The following is a 23,836-nucleotide window of genomic DNA, read 5'->3' on the forward strand; positions in this document are numbered from 1 at the left end:
ACGCCACATTGAGCCTGCCCTTGGGTAGGAATATTGTGGGATATAAATGCTATAAATAAATAAACTAATATATAGTGTGGTTGAAGGGAGTCTGCTTTTTCAGATTAGGAGTAGAATCTTAAATTTAATGTGTGTTGAAATGAGTAACACTGCATCTCATTGCATAAAATGGGACCTGTGGTAAAATAGCATGAGTTACTGATAAAATCACACATCTTAAATATAGCCTACATTGATATGCATGCCCCTAAATCTATTGTCTAAAAATACAAGTAATGACTGTTATATAATTTTGCATTTGGAACGTTATCGGCATAATTACACTGCCGTAATGTCCCAAAGTAATTGTACATGCTTCTAATAAATGTTTAAATACTATTTAAATACATTCTGCAAAAATGCAAGCAATTATTTTTGCATAATTTAGCATTATTTCACTATTGTAATGTGCCGAAGTAATTGCATAAACTTCTAACAAATGTTTAAATACTATTCCTTTTAATATATTGTAAAGAATACAAGCAATTATTGTTGAGTAAATTTACATAATTTTGATTCTTTGCCATATAATTTTGAAATTTTTGGTGCATAATTTCTTGGCCACACCTACTCAATCTGAATTTTAGCATATCTACAATAATTATGTATGAGATAAATTTACATGCACTCTATCCACTGTTTGCAAGTCTATCTCATGTACATTCACTGTAAAATATGAACATAAGCTTTGCCATACTGGGTCAGGCCAAAGATCCATCAAGCCCAGTATCCTGTTTCCAACAGTGGCCAATGCAGGTCACAAGTATCTAGGAGGATCCCAAAAGGTAGATATATTCTATGCCTCTTATTCCAAAGATAAGAATTGGCTTTCATGACTTCTACCTTAATAATGGAATATGGACTATTACTACATTCTACGGTAACAAATTCCAGGGGTACATTACTACTACTACTACTTAACATTTCTAGAGCGCTACTAGGGTTACGCAGCGCTGTACAAATTAACAAAGAAGGATGGTCCCTGCTCAAAGGAGCTTACAATCTAAAGGACGAAATGTCAAGTTGGGGTAGTCTAGATTTCCTGAGTAGAGGTGTAGTGGTTAGGTGCCGAAGGCGACATTGAAGAGGTGGGCTTTGAGCAATGAATTGAAGATGGGCAGGGAGGGGCCTGGCGTATGGGCTCAGGGAGTTTGTTCCAAGCATGGGGTGAGGCGAGGCAGAAAGGGCGGAGCCTGGAGTTGGCGGAGAAGGGTACTGAAAGGAGGGATTTGTCTTGAGAGCGGAGGTTACGGGTAGGGACATAAGGGGAGATGAGGGTAGAGAGGTAAGGAGGGGCTGCAGATCGAGTGCATTTGTAGGTTAGTAGGAGAAGCTTGAACTGTATGCGGTATCTGATCAGAAGCCAGTGAAGTGACTTGAGGAGAGGGGTGATATGAGTATATCGGTCAAGGCGGAAGATATGATGTGCAGCAGAGTTCTGAACGGACTGAAGGGGGGATAGATGGCTAAGTGGGAGGCTGGTGAGGAGTAGGTTGCAGTAGTCAAGGCGAGAGGTAATGAGAGAGTGGATGAGAGTTCGGGTGGTGTGCTCAGAGAGGAAGGGGCGAATTTTGCTAATGTTATAGAGGAAGAAGCGACAGGTCTTGGCTATCTGCTGGATATGCGCAGAGAAGGAGAGGGAGGAGTCGAAGATGACACCGAGGTTGCGGGCAGATGAGACGGGGACGATGAAGGTGTTATCAACTGAGATAGAGAGTGAAGGGAGAGGAGAAGTGGGCTTGGGTGGGAAGACAATAAGTTCGGTCTTGGCCATGTTCAGTTTCAGGTGGCGGTTGGGTACATTCAGTAAATGTGACCCATTGTTACGTGCCAGGATGATGCATACTAGCCTCTGGATTCTATATAGCATGCCCAGTGATCCGCTCCAAAATCCAAGGGTATTGTGTAACAACGCACATAACTTAATTGGCTTAACAAGACAATCAGCATTGTTAACAGCAATTAACAAGCAATAATGAGCACTAATTGGAAATAATTAGAATTTATGTGCATAACTCGCTAATCATGTTTTGTAATGCACTTCGCCTAACTTCTAATGTGTACAGGCAAAAAAAATGGCATGGTTATGGGTGGGGAAATGGGCATTACATGGGCGTTCTGAAATGTATGCATGTAGTTATAGAATATGGCCTAGTGCGAGTAAATCTACATGCTGGGATTTACACCATGTTTTTGTTGGTGTAAATGAATGCAAGTAGTTTTAGGCGCTGGGATATCAACTAAGCATATTCCATATATCACACCTAAGTCTTGGTGTCGCTTATAGAATACACTTAGATTAAAATGTTTTCCACCTGGATTTTTTAGGTGCCATATATAGAATCCCCCCTAAGCGTGAATTCTTTAAAGGCAGTTCTGTATGGAACTATTTTATAGAAAGCTAGATTAAGTCATTTTCGCTCTAGGCGTGAGCATTTATGTCTGCCAAAGACTGGTGCAATACTTGCACCTAACAACTGTCAGTTAGGCACAGAAATGAAAGTATTCTATAACTCTGTGCCTAAATCTTGAGAATGCCCATGATCTTCCCAAGCCCCCCCTTTGAAGTTGCAAGCAAGAGAAGTTAGGTGCTCAGTTTACAGAAAAAGGGCATATGTCAGTTACAACTACTAATTAGTGCATGTTAAGGCCCTTAAATCTTCTCAGTCTGAGAAGCTGCCTGCCATATATCCCATTGGGAAATCTCGTATTAACCTCATCAAAAGCAACCAGATTAAGCATAATTTGGTCCACCAAACCAGAAACCATCTTTAAAGAATTAGAATTTCCTAGAGCTGGACCAAATTAGGAGACATTGGGGGTACTGGCAGTGAAGGAATAGGCCTACTGCCAGTGCAGAAAGAGATGCCAGAATCAGGTGTTCTTAATCCTGCCAGCTGTACTTGTGAACTTGGTACCAACTTTGCTCTGTTAGTAGAAGTTTTAGTTTTAACTTTATGCTTTCCTATAATGATCTCAATACTGCATCAAAAGAAGAAACAAGCTTTACCAGAGCAGGTCACCACACTGACAAACACAGACACAAAGTCTTCATTACATTCTACCAAAGCTTCACTGGGCATCCACTGAAGGAGCTCCAAAGTGGCCTAATGTGCCCCTTTCGGTTTGCTCCAGCAGACACGCCACTACTACCATGCACAGCAGTCACAGAAGTCTTTTAATCTATTCAGAGGGGTCCTCATCAGGTGATGTCATGGATTTGTTCCTTCCAATGTCTGGTGGTGCATACAGTATGGACAGTAGTCTTCCTTCCCAACCAGTAAGCCTCCACTCTCCTGCAGCTCTCAGTCATAGCAGTTTTTAATCTTTCTGAAGGATTCTCATCAGGTGATGTAATGGGGCTTTCAGTGCTTAGCAGCCCTTAAAGTAAAGCTAGACAGTTTCATGAAGGAGTAGCCTGGTGTGGAGAAGTAGCCTAGTGGTTAGTGCAGCAGACTTTGTTCCTGGGGAACTGGGTTCAATTCCCACTATGGCTCCTTCTGACTCTGGGCAAGTCACTTAACCTTCCATTGCCCCAGGTACACATAAGTACCTCTATATATTGTGTAAACTGCTTTGAAAGTAGTTGCAAAAAACCACAGAAAGGCTCAAGTCTCTTTCCCTTTCCTGCCAGCCGGTAAGCCTCCATTCTCATACATATATGAAAAGTACTTGTGGGTACACACAATACAGGATGTGCAGGAGGGAGGTCCTGGAAGCCAAATTTAGGCTCCAATGTAGAAAGGTGAAATCTAGAACCTTCAGGCTAGCATTCTTGGAACTGCTTCTTCCACACACACGATCCAGAGGCAGGAAGAGCTCAATGTGTGGATCAGATTATGACGTAGGGAAGAGGTATTTATATTTGTTAGGAACTGAGCAACACATTGAGGAATGGATGGGATCTACCTTAACCAGGGTAGAATCAAGCTGCTGGTGCTAATGTTTAAAAAGAAGATAGAGTAACAAACCAACACAATTGGGGTAACCAAAAACCTTTCTGAGGGAAATAAAGTATCCCCACTGTAATAAAGCTCAAATCTCTATCTCTTGGATTCTATATATGGTGCCAGAATTGTGTGCCCAAACTGGTGCAAATGCCCAAGATGTGCACGCAAATTGAGTAACAAGCCAATTAACATCAATAATTGGGTATAACAACCAATTATTGATGCTAATTGGCATTCATTACAATTAGCATGCACATCTAGCTGCACACTATTAAACAAGGCCTGGTATATAACCTAAAAGGGGGTGTGGCCATGGGAGTGTCAGGGGCATTCCAAAAAGTTGCCTGCAGAATTATACCCTCCTCTGCCAGCTTTCCTCTGCAGTCAGAACCCCACAGGTCCCCTTTTGTAGAAATTAAAAAATGTATTTGATGCCTAGAGCCATCAAATGGTTAATCTTGTCCAGGAGGGTGGGGTGGGGTGAGGGTGGGGGCTGAGAGTTGCTCAGGGGTACATGATTCAGAGTAAGGTATTTCAAAAGATAGTTAGAACATCCCAATAGCAATAGTTGTGGTAAAGGTTGGAATCACAAAGGTGCATTTAAGTAAAGAACAGAGAAGAATGATTCAGATTACTCCATCAACTCTTACATAGGTTGCGAATACAAATAACCACACTTTAAATTATCAGCACGCAAAGACTAGACCATTAGAACATATGGCAGTAAACTAAGATGTGGAAATAAAAAAAGCATCTCAGACAGCTGGAGGAAGGAGGATAGCCAATGGGACCCTAATACCAGAGTACAAATAGGTGATAAGGAAGGGAAATGAGACACTAATGGTATTGAAATTGGTTGAGGAATGGTGCTGTATGTTAAGAGTTGCAGAGAGTCAAACAGCATAAAAGATCTGCAGAAAACAAAAAGCAATGTAGAATCTTTATGGATAAAAATTCCGTGTGTGATTGAGAAGAGTATAGAGGTGAGGACTGACGAGATGAACAGGCAGACAGTGAAATAAAGGAAGCTAACACATTTGATAACATATTAATAATGGGAGATTTCCAAACCTCAATATTCATAGGGACAGGCTAGGGAGGTGGAATGGCATTTTAGAAAGGATGTACAAAGAACTGAGACATCCAAGTAAGAACATTTCAAGTTCCACTGGTATATTAGAACAGGATCTGCCAACATAGAGCCTGTTCTAACATATATTGAGGAATGGACATTTGTATGCTGACAACTTGCAGCAGGAGCATCTAATATATAAACATAAACATCTAACATATCTACAAGGTCAACACAACAACATAAGCCTGTATGTGCCAGGAATATACACATTTATGTCAGCCGTTTTAGAAACATATACGTGTATATTTTCCGAAGCTGCCTACAAGCCCAACATCCCTTGTTAGTATTGTTTTCAAGGGAGACAAAAACACCGGGAGGCCAATTTTCAGAGCGTGGGAGTTAGACCGGCTAACTCCCACGATTAGCTCTGAGCCTGGATCTTCAATGCCAGCGGTGACCACCGTTGAATAGCTGATTTATTTTTGGGTGGTTTCAAGATAACTGGCTAAGTCGATATTCAGTTTTAGACAATTATCATGAAATCAGCCAAAGATATTCTACCATTTCACGTAGCCAAATATTTCATTTTAAAAATCGGCGGATAGCAGGTCACATCATGCAATATAATCAGCTAGCCACTAGCCACTTCCTAGGCATATTCAGTGGGGGTTAGCCAGTTATCCCCAACTGAATATCGGCAGTTAGCTGGTTAAGTGCAATTTAACTGGTCAGAACGGGGGGGGGGGGGGGGGGGGTCTACCTCTCCCTCCAGTGGAACTTTGCTCAAAATGAGCAACTTTCTAAAACCTAGATGTCCCCGGAGCAGGTGTACATCCCAATGATCATGTCAGCAGATGAAAACCTGCATTCTCCCTCTGAAATGGGGAATGCCCTTGTATCTTTTTCCCTCACCCTAATAACACTCAGAACATGCCCAGTCCATGGCCTCTTGTCACATGTACGTTTTTGAGTTTTAGACACGTACATTCCAGCTTTTTAAAATTGGGATCTAGAAGTGTATGCAAATATACCCAACTAAATGCTGGTTTTTGATGTCTAAACACAAAAAGTGCTTCCAAAATACCCACCAAAGTTTTTAAATGACTGTTTTATGGAGCTGCTGGATCTGGAACCAATGATGGGGGGGGGGGGGGGCTATGCACTCTGGCTATTTTATGGCTGGTCCAGGGCGAAGTCAGCACTTACGTGGCTAAGTGCTGATATTCAATGCTTAGTAGCATAAATAGGACAACATAAAGGGGTCCTTTTAATAAGGCGCATGCTAAAAGGGCACTACCATAGGACATTGTGAGACGTCCCGTGGTAGTTTCCCGCTCAGCAGACGCTAATTCCACATTGGAAAATATTTTTTTTCCAGTGCGGGAGGTGTGCCCATGGTATGAGTAGTGCAGAAGCCCTTTCCACCTCCTTAATGGGTGGCACTAAGGGAACCCACGGTAATGGCCACGTGCTAATGTGGAAATTAGTGTGTGGCTATTACAAAAAAATATGGGACGGCGGTCATTTTACCTCCGCACTAAAAATGACTGCAGCACATGGAAAACCCATGTGATGACACCCGCACTGGCCACTTTTTAGGGTGGCTTGGTAAAAGGACCCCAAAATGCAGTTCTATCTTAATGCGGTTCACCTTATAAGGTTAAATGATGACTATTGTGTTACCTGGCCACATATGCCCGGATATTCACTGCTGGGACCCGGAGAAAAAAAACGCCCTATCACTGCCAGCTCAGTTTTTCTAGTGTTAGCTTGTATTAGTTTATTTTTTTTATGAGTGGTGTTATATATTTATATTGCTGTTTTTATGTGTCTCTTCACTGTGATCCTTCTAGAACATAGTTTTATATAAACAGATTATACATTCTAGTAAATGGCATGAAATTAAATAATCATTCATTCATGCTAAAACCTATATTTTAACTTGGCCTCTGTATAAGATTGGCTCCAGCTTACAGCAATAATTAGACAATTATTGCTAGAAAAATCATTTACCAGGTAAGAAGAGAAAGGGAGAGTGGAGAGGGGAGACAGGAGAAGGTGCTGGGGTGGAAAAATGACCTACTATACACTGAGTCACTAAGAAACACATTATGATAAGAATTCTCAGTGAATGCAGCTGTTTTATTCCAAAGAAACATGCAGAGCTCATCTGCTGCTCTAACTCACAATTATGTTAACATGCATTTCCCCTAATTATTACAAGCAGGCCACTGGTCGAAATGTCACTTGAGCATCGTTTTCAGTATTCTACAGCAAAATCATGACTTCTGCATGACTGACCATCGCATAAAACATGCTGGCAAAAGTCAGTTTGAAATAGGCAAACTAAAGTGCGTGCTATTTTTTAAGTCCAAAATAAGCTTTTTTTTTTCAGTAAAGCAAAACCACAGAGCATAAATGCAAAAACACCATTTAACTTCCTGTCAGTTGCGAGGACGTTGCTGATAAGCTGCTCTGACAGCACTCACGAGCTGACGGCTTTTCACGTTTCTGAAAGACTGGTGAGAATCACCCTTCACAGGTCAGTTCCTCTACTTTACTCAAGTACAGAATACTGAGAACAGAACTTCCTCAAGCAATCAAACCATGGCATCTTCTGCTGTGCTCCACATATTAAAATATGTGAATATATTTTACAGGTAATAAGTGACATGAATTCCCTGATAGGAGCTAAGTCCTGTGCAGATTGTCATTTACTGTGCAATTTGGCACAAAGTACAGTGTTTACTTTAAAAAAAAAAAAAAAGAGCTTAGGAGAGAATCAGCAGAGAAATTGATTTTCCTGATCATCCTAGAAGACAACTTAGAGTGAAGGAATAAGAAAAAAGTGATGCATAACGTGCTTGGATTTTAGGAAAATGCTGAAGAAATCACAAAGCTACTGTTTTAATTAGATTAACACGATGTGTCTGAAGCATGCCTTTCCAGTACCACCATGGGACTTGACCTGAAGACTATTACTATGTTTATGTGTGATTTTAAATTAAGCTCGTAAGAGTGCGAAAGACTTGCAAACCTGTGGAGAGGAACCTGAAAGCATCTGGGACAGCAGCTTCTTGGCCACTGGTCCAGTTGAGAGAGAATGGTTCATTATGGATAGGACTATCCCACCAAGAGTCCGTCAAACCTGCTGCCATAATGACCCCAATCTGCACACTGCCTGACCAATGTCTCTGGATGCGTAGACACACTGGTCGTGTGCGAAATGCAGTACCATTAATATCATGCTCTGTCCACACTTGAGTGCTCAGATCAAAGCTGACGCCCCACAAGAAATTTGTAGTCCAACTATACAATGGAGGAAATGCATAAAATATCTGAATATTGAATAGATTTCATTTTATTTCTTTCAATCATTCCTTATATACTATACCCTCAGTATAAATACTGTCTAATGTATCCACTAGATCCATATCATGCCCAAAACAACATTTCTCAGATGAATACACTGGTTAAAGACTGGGTGATATAGCACAGAAGAACTCTTTCAAAATTAATTGTTTTTCTACATCTTACAAAATGCTGTAAAGAGGCATCTTTGACTAATTGGCAAACTTTGCAGTAGCAGCTATTTGCATGAGTGATGGAAGGGCACTAGGTAAATAGGATGCATACTTTGGAAAATACTATCTGTGTAGGCTAATTTACTCCCCTTGCTCTAATGTTTGTTCCTTTTTAATACAGTTAAATGAATGTGCATTGTCAACCACTCACATGCTTTTTCACTGCTCTGTAGAGGGCAATTTTCAAACAGTCCAAGTACATCACTTTGAAAATTGTTCTGTTTATTGGGAGAGAGTAGCAGTTCAATTTCTTATTAATATTTATTAAATTTGATGCACACTCAAATTCAGATCACACTCATATACTAATTATTACTTATACCATATTTCAGCATATCTTTTGGGCCCAATATTCAACTCCCCCCCTTGATCTGTCAATATTCAAAGTGATTTAAACAGGCAGGAGAGCCTCCTACCCAGTTAAATCACTCGTTCCTGCCTAACCACTGATGTCCAGTGGCACTAACCACCCTTGTGCTGTCTGGTTAGTGCTGGGATGGCCTGTGGGAAGAGCCTGGGTGGAGCTGGTACTTAGTCGGTTAGTGGCCATACTGGACCACCAAGTTAGCCAGGCACCAGTCTGAATAGTAGCCTGTGCCCAGTTAACTTCCGGTAGCAACATCAAGGTTTCTGGTGCCCCTCCCCCTGAACCATCTTCCCTCTCTCTCCTCCTGACAAAAGGGAAACCTCGATCAACCCCCAATACACCATAGAGCTTCCCCCCCAGCCTATCTTGTATATCCCTGGTGGTTTAGAGGTTCCAAGGGCAGAAGTGATGCCCAGTTGCTCCTGCCCATTGTTACACCAGCCTCAAAATGGCTGCCGCAACCTGTAATGGCAATCTCACGGTACTTGTTAAGTTCATAAATTAGACTACTGTATCTGGTTGAAAATACAGGACATTTTCAGCTGAAAATTCACCTAAATTTAAGAGCCTAAAAATAATGGGCCTGATATTCAACCAGTGGAGATCAGTGCTTTGCTGACCACCATCAGTGTTAACCCTGGAAATTCAATGCGGGGTCATGTCTGAGCTCCAGCATTAAATTTTCGGGTATACAGAGCCAGCAAAACCATAGCTGGTTAAGTGCAATGTTCAGCACTTAACTGGCTATGGTGAACCACATAAAGACAGAACTGACTTTTATGCGGTTACCTTGGCCAGTTAAATGCTGAATATTGACACTTAACCAGCCAAGTGCTGACTCCGCCCCAGAATCCCCTTCCCTAAAATAGCCAGTTTTTCAGTGGTACTATCTTAAGTGAAGCTGAATATGCCCGGTTAGCCCTGAATAAGCAATTTATGTGGCCAAGAGCCATGAGACAAAAGATTTTAAATGTATGACTGTCATTTATTTGCCTGATTTATGAGCCTAATTTAGGAGTCTCAGACTGAAAATCTGTGCTAAGCTCCTACTTTTCCTGTGTAATTATAGATTAGGTGATTAGGTGTGATAGTGCTATTTACACAATTAAGGGTATGCTTAGCCATGTGGGTAACAGTATTCTATAAATTTAAGTGCACAAAAGATGCTTACATGTAGGTGACCTCTTATAGAATGAGGGGGATAGTGACTCAGATGGCTAAACATTATCTGTTCTATAGCCCAACAGACTTAAAAAAAAAACCCCAAACACCTAGGAATAAAAGAATTGCCATACTGGGACAGACTGAAGTATCCTGTTGCCAACAGTTGACAATCCAGGTCACAAGCACCTGGCAAGATCTCAAAACAGTAAAGCAGATTTTATGCTGCTTATTCTAGAAATAAGTAGTGGATTTTCCCAAGTCCATCTTAATAATGGCTTATGGACTTTTAGGAAATTATCCAAATGTTTTGTAAACCCCGCTAAGCTAACTGCTTTTACCACATTCTCTGGCAACAAGTTCAAGAATTTAATTACACACTGAGTGAAGAAATATTTTATCCTATTTTTTAAAATTTATTACTTAGTAGTTTTGGAAAGAGTAAAACAAGTGATTCATGTCTACTTGTTCCACTCCACTCAGTATTTTATACATCTCTATCATATCTCCCCTCAGCTGTCTTTTCTCCAAGCTGAAGAACCCTAGCCACTTTAGCCTTTTCTCATAGGGAAGTTGTCTCATCCTCTTTATCATTTTTGTCACACTTCTTTGTACAATTTATAATTTTGCTATATCTTTTTTGAGATGCGGTGACCAGAATTACACACAGTATTAGAGGTGCGGTCACATTATGGAGCGATACAAAGGCATTATAACATTCTCATTTTTATTTTTCATTCCTTTCCTAATAGTTATTTTCTTTCATAGCCACTGCTGCACACTGAGCAGAGAATTTCAACGTATCATCAACGATGACACCTAGATCCTTTTTCTGGGTGGTGACTCCTAATGTAGAACCTTGCATCACATAGCAATAATTTGGGTTCCTCTTTCCCCCATGTATCACTTTGCACTTGCTTGCATTAAATGTCATCTGCCATATGGATGCCCAGACTCCCAGTTTCATAAGGTCTTAACCAATTTTTAATCCACAATAGGACATTACCTCCTATCACATGACTTTCTAATTTCCCCAGGAGTCTTTCATGTGGTACTTTGTCAAATGTCTTTTGAAAATCCAGACACACAATATCAACAAGCTTACTTTTATCCACGTTTATTCGCCCCGTCACAAAATATACCAGATTAGTGAGGCAAGATTTCCCTTGATTAAATTCACGTTGGCTTTGTCTCATTAATCCATGCTTATGTATATGCTCTGTAATTTTGTTCTTTATAAGCCTCTATCATTTTGGCCAGGAATGATGTCAGGTTTACCATTCTATAATTTCCTGGATCATCTCTGGAATCCTTTTTAAAAATTGGCATTATATTAGCCGTCCTCCAGTCTTCTATATTACTAACAATAGCTCTGCAATTTCATTTTTTAATCCTATCAGTACTATGGAATGTATACCATCCGAGCCAGGCGATTTGCTACTCTTCAATTTGTCAAATTGCCAACAGACTTAAAAAAAAACCCCAAACACCTAGGAATAAAAGAATTTCCATAATGGGACAGACTGAAGTATCCTGTTGCCAACAGTTGACAATCCAGGTCACAAGCACCAGGTTTACAGAGATATGTTTCAGTTTCTCTGACCCATTAGCATTGAATACCATTTTTGGCACTTGTATCTCTCCCACATCTTTCTTGGTGAAGACTGAAGCAAAGAATTCATTTAATCTCTCCGCTATGACCATGTCTCCCATGAATGCCCCTTTTACCCCTTGGTCTAGTGGTCCACCAGATTCTTTTACCAGCTTCTTGCTTCTAATATACCTGAACAAGTTTTTACTATCCCCGATATTCAATACCAGTTAACCGGCCAGGAACGGTACCTGGTAGGTTAAATGGAGCTTAACCGGTATGGGATAACCAGGTATCCCCCGATGAATATTCCTGGTTAGCACCTTAAGAGATAACCAGCTATATCATGCAATATAGCTGGCTATATCTGAATATTCAACCCATAGCCAGCTAATGTAAGCGGTCACATCAGGCCGCTTAAATTGCTGTTAACTGGCTACCTTCAAATATCAACTTAGCTGGTTAACTTTAAAACCTGCTAAACCCCCCCCCCCCCCAAATATTCAATGCTGGTCACCAGAAATGGCCTGGCACTAAATATAAGAATATAAGAACGTAAAAGTAGCCATACTGGGTCTGACTAATGGTCTATCTAGCCCAATATCCTGTTTTCCAAACTGTGGCCAAACCAGGTCACAAGTACCTGGCAGAAACACAAATTGTGGCAACACTCCATACTACAAATCCCAGGGCAAGTAGTTGCTTCCCATTGTCTGTCTCAATAGCAGACTATGGTCTTTTCCTCCAGGAATTTGTCCAAACCTTTTTTAAACCCAGCTATGCTAACAGCTGTCACCACATTCTCCAGCAAAGAGCCTACAGCAAGCCACATTGGATATAGAAGTTATGTGTGGTACACTTTTAATGTTTGCATTGACATATCAATGAAATTATGTACTGGGAATCACTAAGGGCCCTATTTACTAAGCCATGCTGTAGGCGAACTAGCATTTTTAATGCACGCTAAAAATGAGCACTTTCTAATGCTAGAGACACCCCTTTGTAAACAGGGCCCTAAATCATTATGGGGCCCTATTATTAAGCTGGGGTAAAAAGTGGCCTTAGTGCATCCTTATGCAGGTCATTCCCCATGCTAAGGCCACTTTTTCTGCAGGAGTGAAATGGTTGATGTTTCTATTTCCAGCATTAATGACCATGCACTAATTTTCCCATTAGCGTGTGGCAATTAGTGCATGAATCTCTACCACCACCCATTTTGTAGGTGGTAAGGGCTCATTCACTAATCATGTGCTAATCTCTATGCCCCCAGATATGAGTAGCATGTGCCGATCGCAAAACTACTACGGGATGCCTGAGCACGACCCGCAGTAAGGTTTATTGTAGTTTAGTAAAAGGGCCCCTATATTTGAACTGTGACTTTTTTGAGCACATGCACCCTAGGAGATATTAATCTGAAAAAAAAGAATAAAATACTTAAAAACTGAGACCTATGATGTCACATGGTTAGTTTTGCTGCCAATGACAGAAAAATGCTCACAGGATGCCGAGACGGTGCCCGACATCACTGGTAGGTGTGTCTGCAATGGCGCAATAAAATTCACTTTAAAGCAGATTTATAAAATATTCTGCTTTTATAAGTACCGAAGGTCTCTATAAAATATAAACTATATAATATATCATAATCCTCAAATTTAAAGTTTAATTTTGGAGAGGAGTTCCTATTCTGATTCCCTGTCTTCCGAACATCAGGTTGATACCCTTTATAATCTGGCACAATTTCCCCAATATACAGAGTTATAGGACTTCATAGCAGCAAATTTCACCCTAACAGAGTTCTTCTGTCTATAGTTTAGTCTTTCAGTGTTACAGCAGAAGATGTCTTAAATTGGAGGAGGGACACACAATTATCATCTGCACGTTTTGCATGAAATTTGACAATGGAGTATTAACTCATGCACAGTGAATTGGGACCATATCCCATCTAAGAAACTTGCTCAAAAGCAAGTCTATATCTTCCTGGCTGAAAGCCAGGCTCATTTTCCCCAGGCTCTTGAAAATCCCATTCCCTCCTCTGCTGGGTGCATCTCTTTATGCCTAGCAGGTGAAGTGGGGAGGCTTGTTTCTTCACCGGGTATTAAATGGATGGGCCCAGAAGCTGAGGAGCGAGATTCGGAAGTTGGAAAGGCACCAGGGCTGATGCTCTGCTGAGTGGGTGATGAGCATGATACAATAGATTCTACATTTCTGCAGCTTGGCAAGAATTCTTTCTGCTCTGCAGGAAATAGATGCCCAATTTAATACAAATTTGTCAAATTAAGATCTCTGTATTTGGACAAAAATAATTCCTCAGGCATTTATTTTGCATGCCATCTTGTAATTGTTTTGCAGGCAGATCGACTTTTTAGGAGGAACCGGTGCCCTTAATGGGACAACCTACTGTAAGTCACAACAGCAGTCACAATTATAGGTTATATGAAAATAAAGCAATATGTGCCTGATTCGGTGCCTGTCGTTTGCCTACCAATGGTGCAGTGCTCCCCATTCCAGCCCTCTTTGCATTCACATTTGCCATCTTTACAGGTTCCATGTTCTGTGCAGCGAGGATGGCATACCCGCTGGTCACATGCCACCCCAGTCCAGCCCTCCTCACAGCGACATGCTCCACCAATACAGACACCGTGGGTACCACAGTCCACTGAACACAACTCTGAAAAACAGAGGCAAATCATTTTAATGGTTGCAACTAATACTTACACCAAAGACACGCTATGGGGAGTAGAATATGCTATACGTTCATGTTTGTAGGCTGCATGAGAAACTCAAAGATAGAGGGACCACAATACAACCTATAGGGGCCCTTTGACTAAGCTGCAGTAAAAAGGGCCCTGCGTTAATAGCGGGGACTATTTTTGCCACATGCTGAGGCCCTTTTTACTGTAGTGGGTAAAAAGGCTGAAAAAAAGAAATGCTCATGCAGAAATATTGAACTTATTGCAAGGCCATGGGGGGGGGGGGGGAGCCCTTACCATCATCTCAATGGGACACATTGAGGTGGTGGTAAGGGCTCCCACGCTAACCCGTAAGTAACTGGGCAGTGCATGCTGCTGCCCAATTACTGCCAGGTAACCGCCTATGGAAATATTTTACAAATATTTCCACAGTGCTGCCCAATTACTGCCGGGTAACCCCCCATCGAAATATTTTTCAAATATTTACAGTAGCGCCGGAAATGCCGTGTGCTGGGAGTGGCTGGCAGTAGCTCCGTTTTGCCACATTGGGCTTACTGCCACTTAGTAAAAGGGTCCCATACTTTGTTAACAAACCTAAAATATGCTATATCACTTATAAAAACATAGGGATTGACATTCAAAACGATTTAAATGGCTCCTGGCTGGTTAAATCACTTGAACGGGGCTATCCGTTGATAATTCAGTGGCACTTAACCAGTTAGTGCTCACCACGGACCACTAAAGTGAAAGCCAGCTATTTCGTGAGTGGCCTGGGGGTGGAGTCAGCATTTATGCGGTTATGTACCAACATTTAGCACTTAACCACCTACGTTAAGCAGTCAAATTGGACCGCAAAAAACACAGTCCTATCTTTATACAGTATCAGACAGTTAAGTGGTGAATATCACACTTAACTGCATAAGAGCTGGATGCCTGGATATGACCCTGGAATAGAATATCCAGGAATGATGCTGGTGACGGCTAAAAAAAAAACCGCTTAGTGCTGCCAGCTGGATATCTACTCCATAGTACTGCTTTTTAAAAATAAATACTTATAGTGCAAACCATGCATTGCACTAATGTATATCATAGTCTTATCAAAGGCAAATTCTCCTACTTATTAATACAGTTGAAAAATACAGCATTCCAGTACTGCGCACTTACTAGTGACAGGGATGAGCAAAAATCGGTCATGATAGTTTGTTTTTATGTTACTGAGCTATACAAGTCATTGTTCCCCACTGAACTCGATTTACAGAATACTGGGCATTATTTCTCTATAAAACATCAATTAACCCATGTTGTTACTGTATGGGGACTGTTGCATGCCATCGGTGAAGTTGCAAGCCACATGACTGCAAACCGAATGGCTTCAGATCCTACAGAACTGTAATAACTCCCCATAAAGACACAGCCCAAGGGGATCATAGTGCCTTTATGAAATATCTAAAATGGAAAGAAAACAAGTTTTAAAGCAAGCCTCCAGAGGTTGAAGTCACTGCAAAAATAAGAACTTTGTAGTACACATGCGTAGCTCTCCTGGGAAGCATAGCTCAGATCCACTCAGCCCATCATTCTATGACAGGTTGCCAACAGTCGGATGCCAGTTGCATGTGAAAGTTATCTACAAGTAACTGTTACAGTGATGCACATAAGTGCTTGCCATACGCTCAATGGTATTCTATAACACACGCACTCAGCTGCCTTAGTGGGTAAATACAAGAGGCTATTCACAGGGGGAGGGGCATGGGCGGGGCCAACACTTATGCACTTAACTTACAGAATGCTGTGAGCTACATATGTAACTGTTACATTTAGGTACACACATTTTACACCTGTCTAAGTGCATCTAAATGTAGGCACCCTCATACCGACTTAAGCTAGTATTTTACAAGAAGACTTAACAGGTGTCTAAGGTGTAGTGCCAAGTAGTAGAACTACCCTTCAGTGTGCTGACTAAAAATTGCACATTATTTAACATGTGTCCAGTTGTTGCATAGTGAAGGTATATGAGGACCTGAGCTGATACTTGTCTGATACTGAAGGGGGGGGGGGGGGGGGGGAAATTCAACATTAGCCTCATGATTTACCAGAATTTACTTTGTAACATTTACTCAAAATCTATTGGACTCCACTGATCAACCGGTAATAGGATGGTGTAGGAATTACTAGGACCTTAAAGTTGTTGTCTTGGATTTGGTTTTCTTGCAGAAGAATTTGTACTTAATAAAATATAACCTCACTTTGTAATTATTATGTCACTGTCTTGAAGCAAGGCCGTATCACTCATCATGATGCCTGGATATTGTTTTTGATATTTGACTTAATCCACCAGGATATACAGATTGAAATTCAGCAATACCCACATGATAACCATCAAGAAGCCAGTCTCCTGCCTTTGTACCTATTGTTTGGCAGCTATTTCACAAAGCTCTGAAATGAGCCAACAGTTACATGGGAATTCCTCCTTCATTAACTTGCATTTGTGTGTTTTTATTTGAGGCTTCATAATTGCTAGACATGTTGTATTTTTGGCATCTTTATGAAATGCAGTTTTTGAAATGTCAGCAAGATGAGTTTCATACCAACGGAGCAGTCTGGCCCCATCCAGTTCGGATCACAGCTGCAGAGGCCCGTGTCACTGACGAATGTTCCGTGCCCGCTGCACTGCTCTGGGCACAGTGCTCTACGATGCTCACAGTTCTGCCCTCCCCAGCCCGGGCTGCAGAGACATTCTCCATTTACACACACACCATGATTGGAGCAGGCTGGGTCTAAGCAATCCACTAAAACACAGAAGGACAAAAAACCCCATAGTCACAATTTGTTTTATAGTTTTGTTGTGCAGAGCATCTTAACAAGTTTTAATTCAAGTGTATTATTTCTTGATATACTGCATTTCAGACAAACTATCTATGTAGTTTACAATACATTACAAGTGATGAAAGTATAGAGAAGAGGAAATAAAATAAAATAAATGAGAGGAAAGAAATACATAAGTTTTACAATTGTCAATTGTGTTCACTACAGACCAAAACACCATCCCAGCTACCTTGTATTGATCTGGTAATTAGGTTCCAAAAGATTTTTCCAAGAAGTATGATTTCAAGCCAACTTTAAAGTTTTGAAAAGAGGGCTTGAGATGCAGATAGCCCAGCAATTTATTTCACAAAGTAGGACCAATTACAATGAAAACTGAGGACTGAATTGTATCAAATGCGATTTGACAAATTGAAGAAATCGCTAATAGGTTTTGTTGGGTTGAGCAGAAAACACAAATTGATGTATAAAGAATGACCAATCATGATTTTTTAAAAAGATGGAAAACCAGAATTATGTATTTTATGGCAGTGGCGTAGCTACAAGTAGGCCTAGGTAGGCAAAGGAACACCTATTCTTGGCTAAGGCCCCAATCTGTTGGCGAAATGGCGGTCGCTTACCTCCTTCTCCAATATCTCTACATCTCTCTTCCCTTTTCCCCTCTCCTCCACCCCAGTTCTGATATCTGCCCCTCTCCCACCCTCAGCCCGGCAACTCCATCACTCTCTAAACTCCCCTCCCCAGTCTACTTTGGAACCTGTACTGCTTTCCAGATGTTGCTAGCAGCAGCAGTGATTCACATATGCTGCCTGTGCCAGGCCCACATCCTTCCCTCTACTGTGTCCCATCCTCATGGACATCACTTCCTGTTTCTTCACCGGTGGGACATGAGAAAAGGAAGTCTACAGGTCTGGCACAGGCAGTATATGTGAACCACTAACACTGCTGGTGTCCTCTGGAAGGCAATACATGTTCTATGGTACACCAAGGAGGGAGGGAGGGGTAGAGAGAGAGGGGGATTTGCTGGGCCACAGGCAGGGGAGGGGCAGATGCCCAATCTTGGGCTAGAGGAGAAGGAGAGAGATGCAGGACCGAGTGAGGGAAGAGAGATAAAGAGATACTGGGGAGGGGAGAGAAGTTGGATGAGGGTATAGAGGGGAAGGAGGGATAGATGAAGGACATAGGGGTAGAGGTGAGGGAGGACAGAGAGAGACAGATTTTAGATATACGGTCAGAGGGGAGGGAAGGAGAGATATTGCATGTGGGGGTGAAGGGGAGGGAGGGTAAGTTGTTGGATATTGGGCAGAGGGGAGAGAAGGGAGATGTTGCACCCAGGGTGAAAGGGATGGAGAGTCAATGGGAGGCATGGAAGAGACAGTAGATGAGATGTTGGACCACAGGAAGAACCAAGGAGGGAAAAGAGAGGAAGATGCTGGACCACGGGTGGGGGAAAGAGAAAAGAAAGATGGGACAAGGAAATGCTGAGGCATGGAGGGAGAAGGGAGAGGGAAATGTCAAGATACAAGGTTGGGGGGAGTGAGAGAAGGAAAAAGAGAAAGAGGACATGCTGGACTACAAGGATGGAGGGAGGGAGAGAGAGGGGAAATACTTGGAATGGTAGAACCATGTGGGAAAGACCTTATGGAAGGTTGTCAAGGAGTTGAGTGATGATGACAGTGAGTATAGAGAGTAGAAATGTGGTCATGAGGAATAGATGACAGAAGGTAATAAGAGGCTGGGGAAGGCCTAAGACTGGAAATGGAAGAGCTAGGGGGTTACAGGAGGAGAAGGAATGCTGATAGGTAGGTGGAAAGTAAAAAGGAAATGGAGGACTGCACGTTGAAAAAGAGGGTGAAATTTGAGTGGGCAGAAAAGAAAAGGGAAGAAACAGCTAAAAGGAAAAGATCAATATGTCAGAAACAGATGCAGTCCATTGCAGTACAGGTTTTGCATGCAGTGCTGTTTCCTGATCTGCCCAGAACTAGACAAATCTGCAGCCCCTGCGGCCTGCACAGGAGCACTAATAAGGTCTCAGTTCTAGCCGCCTACTCTCTCCAGCATATGCTGTGACCTGCCCAGAGCCAGGACCCAACCCAGAATCCTGAGGTGTGGTTTGTTTCTATGCCTTATCCTGAAATAATTCCAGGACCATACAGGGGGGCTTTTCTTTACACTGATTGCAGCAAAGATCTCTGCAGCAGCGCAAGTCAGAACAAGAGCAGCTCTTCCTTAGTTACTGTACTAGGTTTAAAAACCCATATTATTTTATATATCTACACGGGGGGGTTGGAATGGGCAAGAGAACATAAGAACATAAGCATTGCTATACTGGACAGACTAAAAGTCCATAAAGCCCAGTATCCTGTTTCCAACAGTGGCCAATCTAGGCCACAAGTACCTGGCAAGAATCCCACAGTACAACAGATTTTATGCTGCTTATCCTAGAAATAAGCAGTGGATTTTTCCCACATCCATCTTAATAATGGCTTATGGACTTTTCTTTTAGGAAATTATTCAAACTTTATTTTTAAACCCTGATTAGGTAACTGCTTATACCACTTTCTCTGACAATGAATTCCAGAGTTTAATTACATGTTGAATGAAGACATATTTTCTCTGGGTTGTTTTAAATTTATTTATTTTATTTATTTATTAGGATTTATTTACCGCCTTTTTGAAGGAATTCACTCAATACAGTAAGAATAAATCAAACATGAGCAATAGGCAATTCCAGTAGTAAAAATATTCAAATAACAAAGTATGGATAGTACACTACTTACAATATCAACACAATACATAATAGAACATTTTAATGGACAGTGAAGGGTATAAGCAAAGATGGAACATATAGATAAGTAAGAGAGTAAGAAGAGTTAGAAAGTAAGGCGAACTTACTACTTAGTAGCTTCATTGTGTGCCCCTTAGTCCTAGTATTTTTGGAAAGAGTAAATAAGCAATTCATGTTTACCTGTTCCACTCCCCTCATTATTTTATAAACCTTTATCATATCTCTTCTCAGTCGTCTCTCCTGTAAACTGAAGAGTCCTAAATGCTTTAGCCTTTCCTCATAGGGAAGTCGCCGATCCCCTTTATCAATTTCATTGCCCTTCTCTGATGCTGGGCTACAAGAGAGGGGGTTTGGAAGGTCTCACCCATGTTAACTTGTTAACTCAGGCCTCATCTAAAATATCAGATTTTACTACACCACTGTTTTATGGGCCAATGTGAAAAGTTTATAAGGAATTTTGGCTGAGATTAGTAACCAATGTTCAGCCTTAAGAAGAGAGGTGACATGATCCCACCATTTTGCTCCAGAAATGAGTTTCACCACTGTGTTCTGACTAATTTGGTAATCTTTTTATGTACACCAATCAAAAGCCCTGAAAGCCCTAACAAAACCTAAGCTTAAGAATCACATTTAGAAAAATCTATGGCTGAGAGATCTCCACATCTGTTAGGAGGAACAAAATATTTATTTGGATTTTGCTCACACATTTTTCAATAGTAGCTCAAGGTGAGTTACATTCGGATACACTGGGTATTTCCCTGTCCCTGGAGGGCTCACAATCTAAGTTTGAATCTGAGGTAATTGAAGGTTAAGTGACTTGCCCAAGATCACAAGGAGCAGCAGTGGGATTTGAACCACGCACTTCTGGATGTCAAGACAGGTAATCTAACCACTAGGCCACTTCTCTATTAGATATCACCCAAATATTTCCTCTTCTACCCTGGCACAGTGCTGCTATTTTTAGCTACTTACACAAATTAATTTGAATGTTTCAGATATTTGTGCCTGTCACCATACAACTCCATTGATGTTTGAAGGACAGACTGCCCTGGACTGACCCACTGTTCAATTTGTTTCCTAATGGGCAACTCTACACAACGTCTAACAATTTAAAATAAATGATGGGCTAGTAATATCATCATACACCAGGTTCTTTCAGTGCATGACTTTGGTGAACAGCAAGAATGAGCCCTAGGTGTATTGAGCAGTCACTATACACTTTGGGGCCCTTTTTCTAAGCTGCAGCAAGCACTAACATCTACTTACCGCAGATTAAAAAACACTACCGTGATGGTAGTTTTGGCATCTGCGCATGTTTCCTACACGCTAAAAAATGCTTTTTATTTTTTAGCGTGAGGCGTGTTTGGGGGGGGGGGGGCAGACAGTAAGCGTGCCCAGAGCTAATCAGTTAGCACAGCTACATCGCTGCACACTAACCAATTAGCGCATGGTTATCATGGGAGCCTTACCACCTAGAAAAAGTCGGTACGGGTTCCTGCGCTAATTGGGAAATTAGCACGTGGCCATTGAGGAAATAGAAATGTGGCCTCAGCGTGAGAGAAACTCAAGTGCAAGTCATAGTGCAGGCCACTTTTTAGCACAGCTTTGTAAAAGGGCCCCTTTGTATGCTAAGAAAATGAAGTTGAATTAAACATCTAATGAACCTGTTCAAAGCCCTTCTGGTATGCCTTGGTTGTCATGAGTAACTTTATTATTAGTTTGAATTTTGCTCACACTTTTCACAATACTAGATAAAGAAGAGTAACATTCAGGTACACTAGGTATTTCCAGGTCCCTGGAGGGCTCACAATCTAATATTTATACCTGAGCCAACGGAGGGATAAATTACTTGCCCAAGATAACCAGGAGCTGCAGTGGGATCTGAATTGGGTACCCCTAGGTATCAAGCCTTGTGCTCTGACCACTAAATTACAGAATTAGGAGTGTGAAAGATCTCTGAGATGAGGGTCATACTCTAAAGAGCTAAAATGTAAGCCTACTGGTTTAATCTAAAGGGTAATTCTCAAACATTTTTCTGCAAATAAACATTTCTTTATCTGTGAAAATGGGCTTTTAGAAAATTGTCCTGCCAATAAGCACGAACATTTGCATATGGACAGAGTGTATGTGCTTAAGTTTACTGGACTGAGCAGAGATATTTCCTAGGGCAGGAATGATGGGAGAATATAGGCAAACATCAAGTGTGAACATTTGAGCCTGAACAGAAGCAGGTGTAAGTGTAGGTTGAACTAACTGCCTGGGACAATTTCCAAAGATGATGCAGATGCCAATTCCACACAGAAGAAACAAGGTTCACACTTTTCACATATATGCAGAGTAGGGATTTTCATAGGTCAAAAAGTTTCATTTTGGCTTTTTAAAAAATTAATTTTCAAACCTTTATTCAGTTAATTTTGTACATTCATTTTTTTGACTATTTAAAACATGTATTAAAACTTTTTAATGCAAGTCCCATCCAGCTTCTGCTTTCCTTCCCCCGTCATTCCCTTCACCTCCAGTATCTCCTTTTTCCATCTCCCATCCCTCCTGCTCCCTTCTCCTGGGTCCGGCATTACTCTCTCTTTCTCTCTCTCTTCCCTCCCTCTTCCCTTCCTCCCTTCTCCTTTTCGTCGGTTCCAGCTTCAGCTCTAACATCTTCTCTCCCTCCCTCCCTGTTTCCCTCATTGTCTTGCCTCTCTCTCTTTCTTTCTCCTGCCTTCAGTCTAGCATCTCCTCTTTTCTCTCCCCCTCCCCCAGGCTACCCTATACCGTGTTTTTCCCTCTAGTTTTTGCCAGCAACAGTAGCAAATCACATACTCTGCAGGAACCTGCTATGCACCTTCTATCTGCTTGGTCCTCCCATGTGGAAATAGAAAGTGCATCAGAGAAGCCAGGATGAAGCAGATGGAAAGTGCATGGGAGGTTGCAGGCAGGGTATGTCATTTGATACTGCTAGAGGAAAAAACAAGGTGTAAGGCAGCCTGGGGAGGGAGGCTGAAGAGAGAGAGGAAGAGAATTGAAAGAAAGGGGGGGGGGGGATGCAGTATCAAGGGCAGATGGGGGGTGCTCAGAGAAAGAAAGAATATAATAGATCTGGTGCTGATTCTGACTAGAAGGCAAGGCAATTGTTTTGTGTCACCCCATAGCGATGCCTATGGCAGAGGCAGCGGTAAGTGAGAAAAGGGATCAGTATTAGGAGGAACTGTATAACTGTGGATTGTCCCTCCTTCTCTCTTCAGATCCTGAATCATTCTCTATTTGTTCCATAATATCCCCCTTTTTCTATTCCCCTTGTTCTCTTTCCCTCTCCTCGTGATCCTTACTTCTTATGCTCCTCTCCTCCCCATCATCTTTAACACAGTCCCCCATCCTTCCTCCTATCCTCACTGAGAGTTCTTCTCCACCTCCTTCCATGAGTCTTTTCCATTCCCATTCTCCAGATCTCTCCATCTACTGTATGGTCATTCTCTATACCTTTTGTCTCTACCTAGCACTGATCACTAAGGCCCAGATGCTCAAAAGTTGCCGTTAAATACTGCGTGCATCTATACCCATAGTTGAACATCCTGATTTTGAAACAGCGATCGGTGGTAAAAAGAAATTGCATGCAAATGAGATGCATAGAAATTCTGCAAGTGGCTCAGTAGGGAAAGCACTTAGCACATGCATAGGATAGTCTTGCGGTAAGTGTTGATGTTATATGCATGCCCAGGGAGAAAAAGGCAACAACCACATCATAGGCATGCAACTTAGGCGTGCATCTTATATGTC

The 23,836-nt window shown here is 41.6% G+C and overlaps 1 protein-coding gene across 1 annotated transcript in view; it reads right to left on the reverse strand.

Moving 5' to 3' along the window:
• TENM2 (teneurin transmembrane protein 2) overlaps window positions 1-23,836 on the reverse strand; it is a 1,250,894-nt gene that overhangs the window by 451,830 nt on the left and 775,228 nt on the right. Inside the window, exons 10-11 of the mRNA XM_030212543.1 lie at window positions 17,043-17,243; window positions 14,250-14,435 (exon numbers count right to left, since the gene is read on the reverse strand). Coding sequence (XP_030068403.1) covers window positions 14,250-14,435; window positions 17,043-17,243 — 387 coding nt within the window. The remainder of the gene's footprint in view (window positions 1-14,249; window positions 14,436-17,042; window positions 17,244-23,836) is intronic.

This window comes from Microcaecilia unicolor, chromosome 8, assembly GCF_901765095.1.
Source record: "Microcaecilia unicolor chromosome 8, aMicUni1.1, whole genome shotgun sequence".
Lineage (NCBI taxonomy): Eukaryota > Metazoa > Chordata > Amphibia > Gymnophiona > Siphonopidae > Microcaecilia > Microcaecilia unicolor.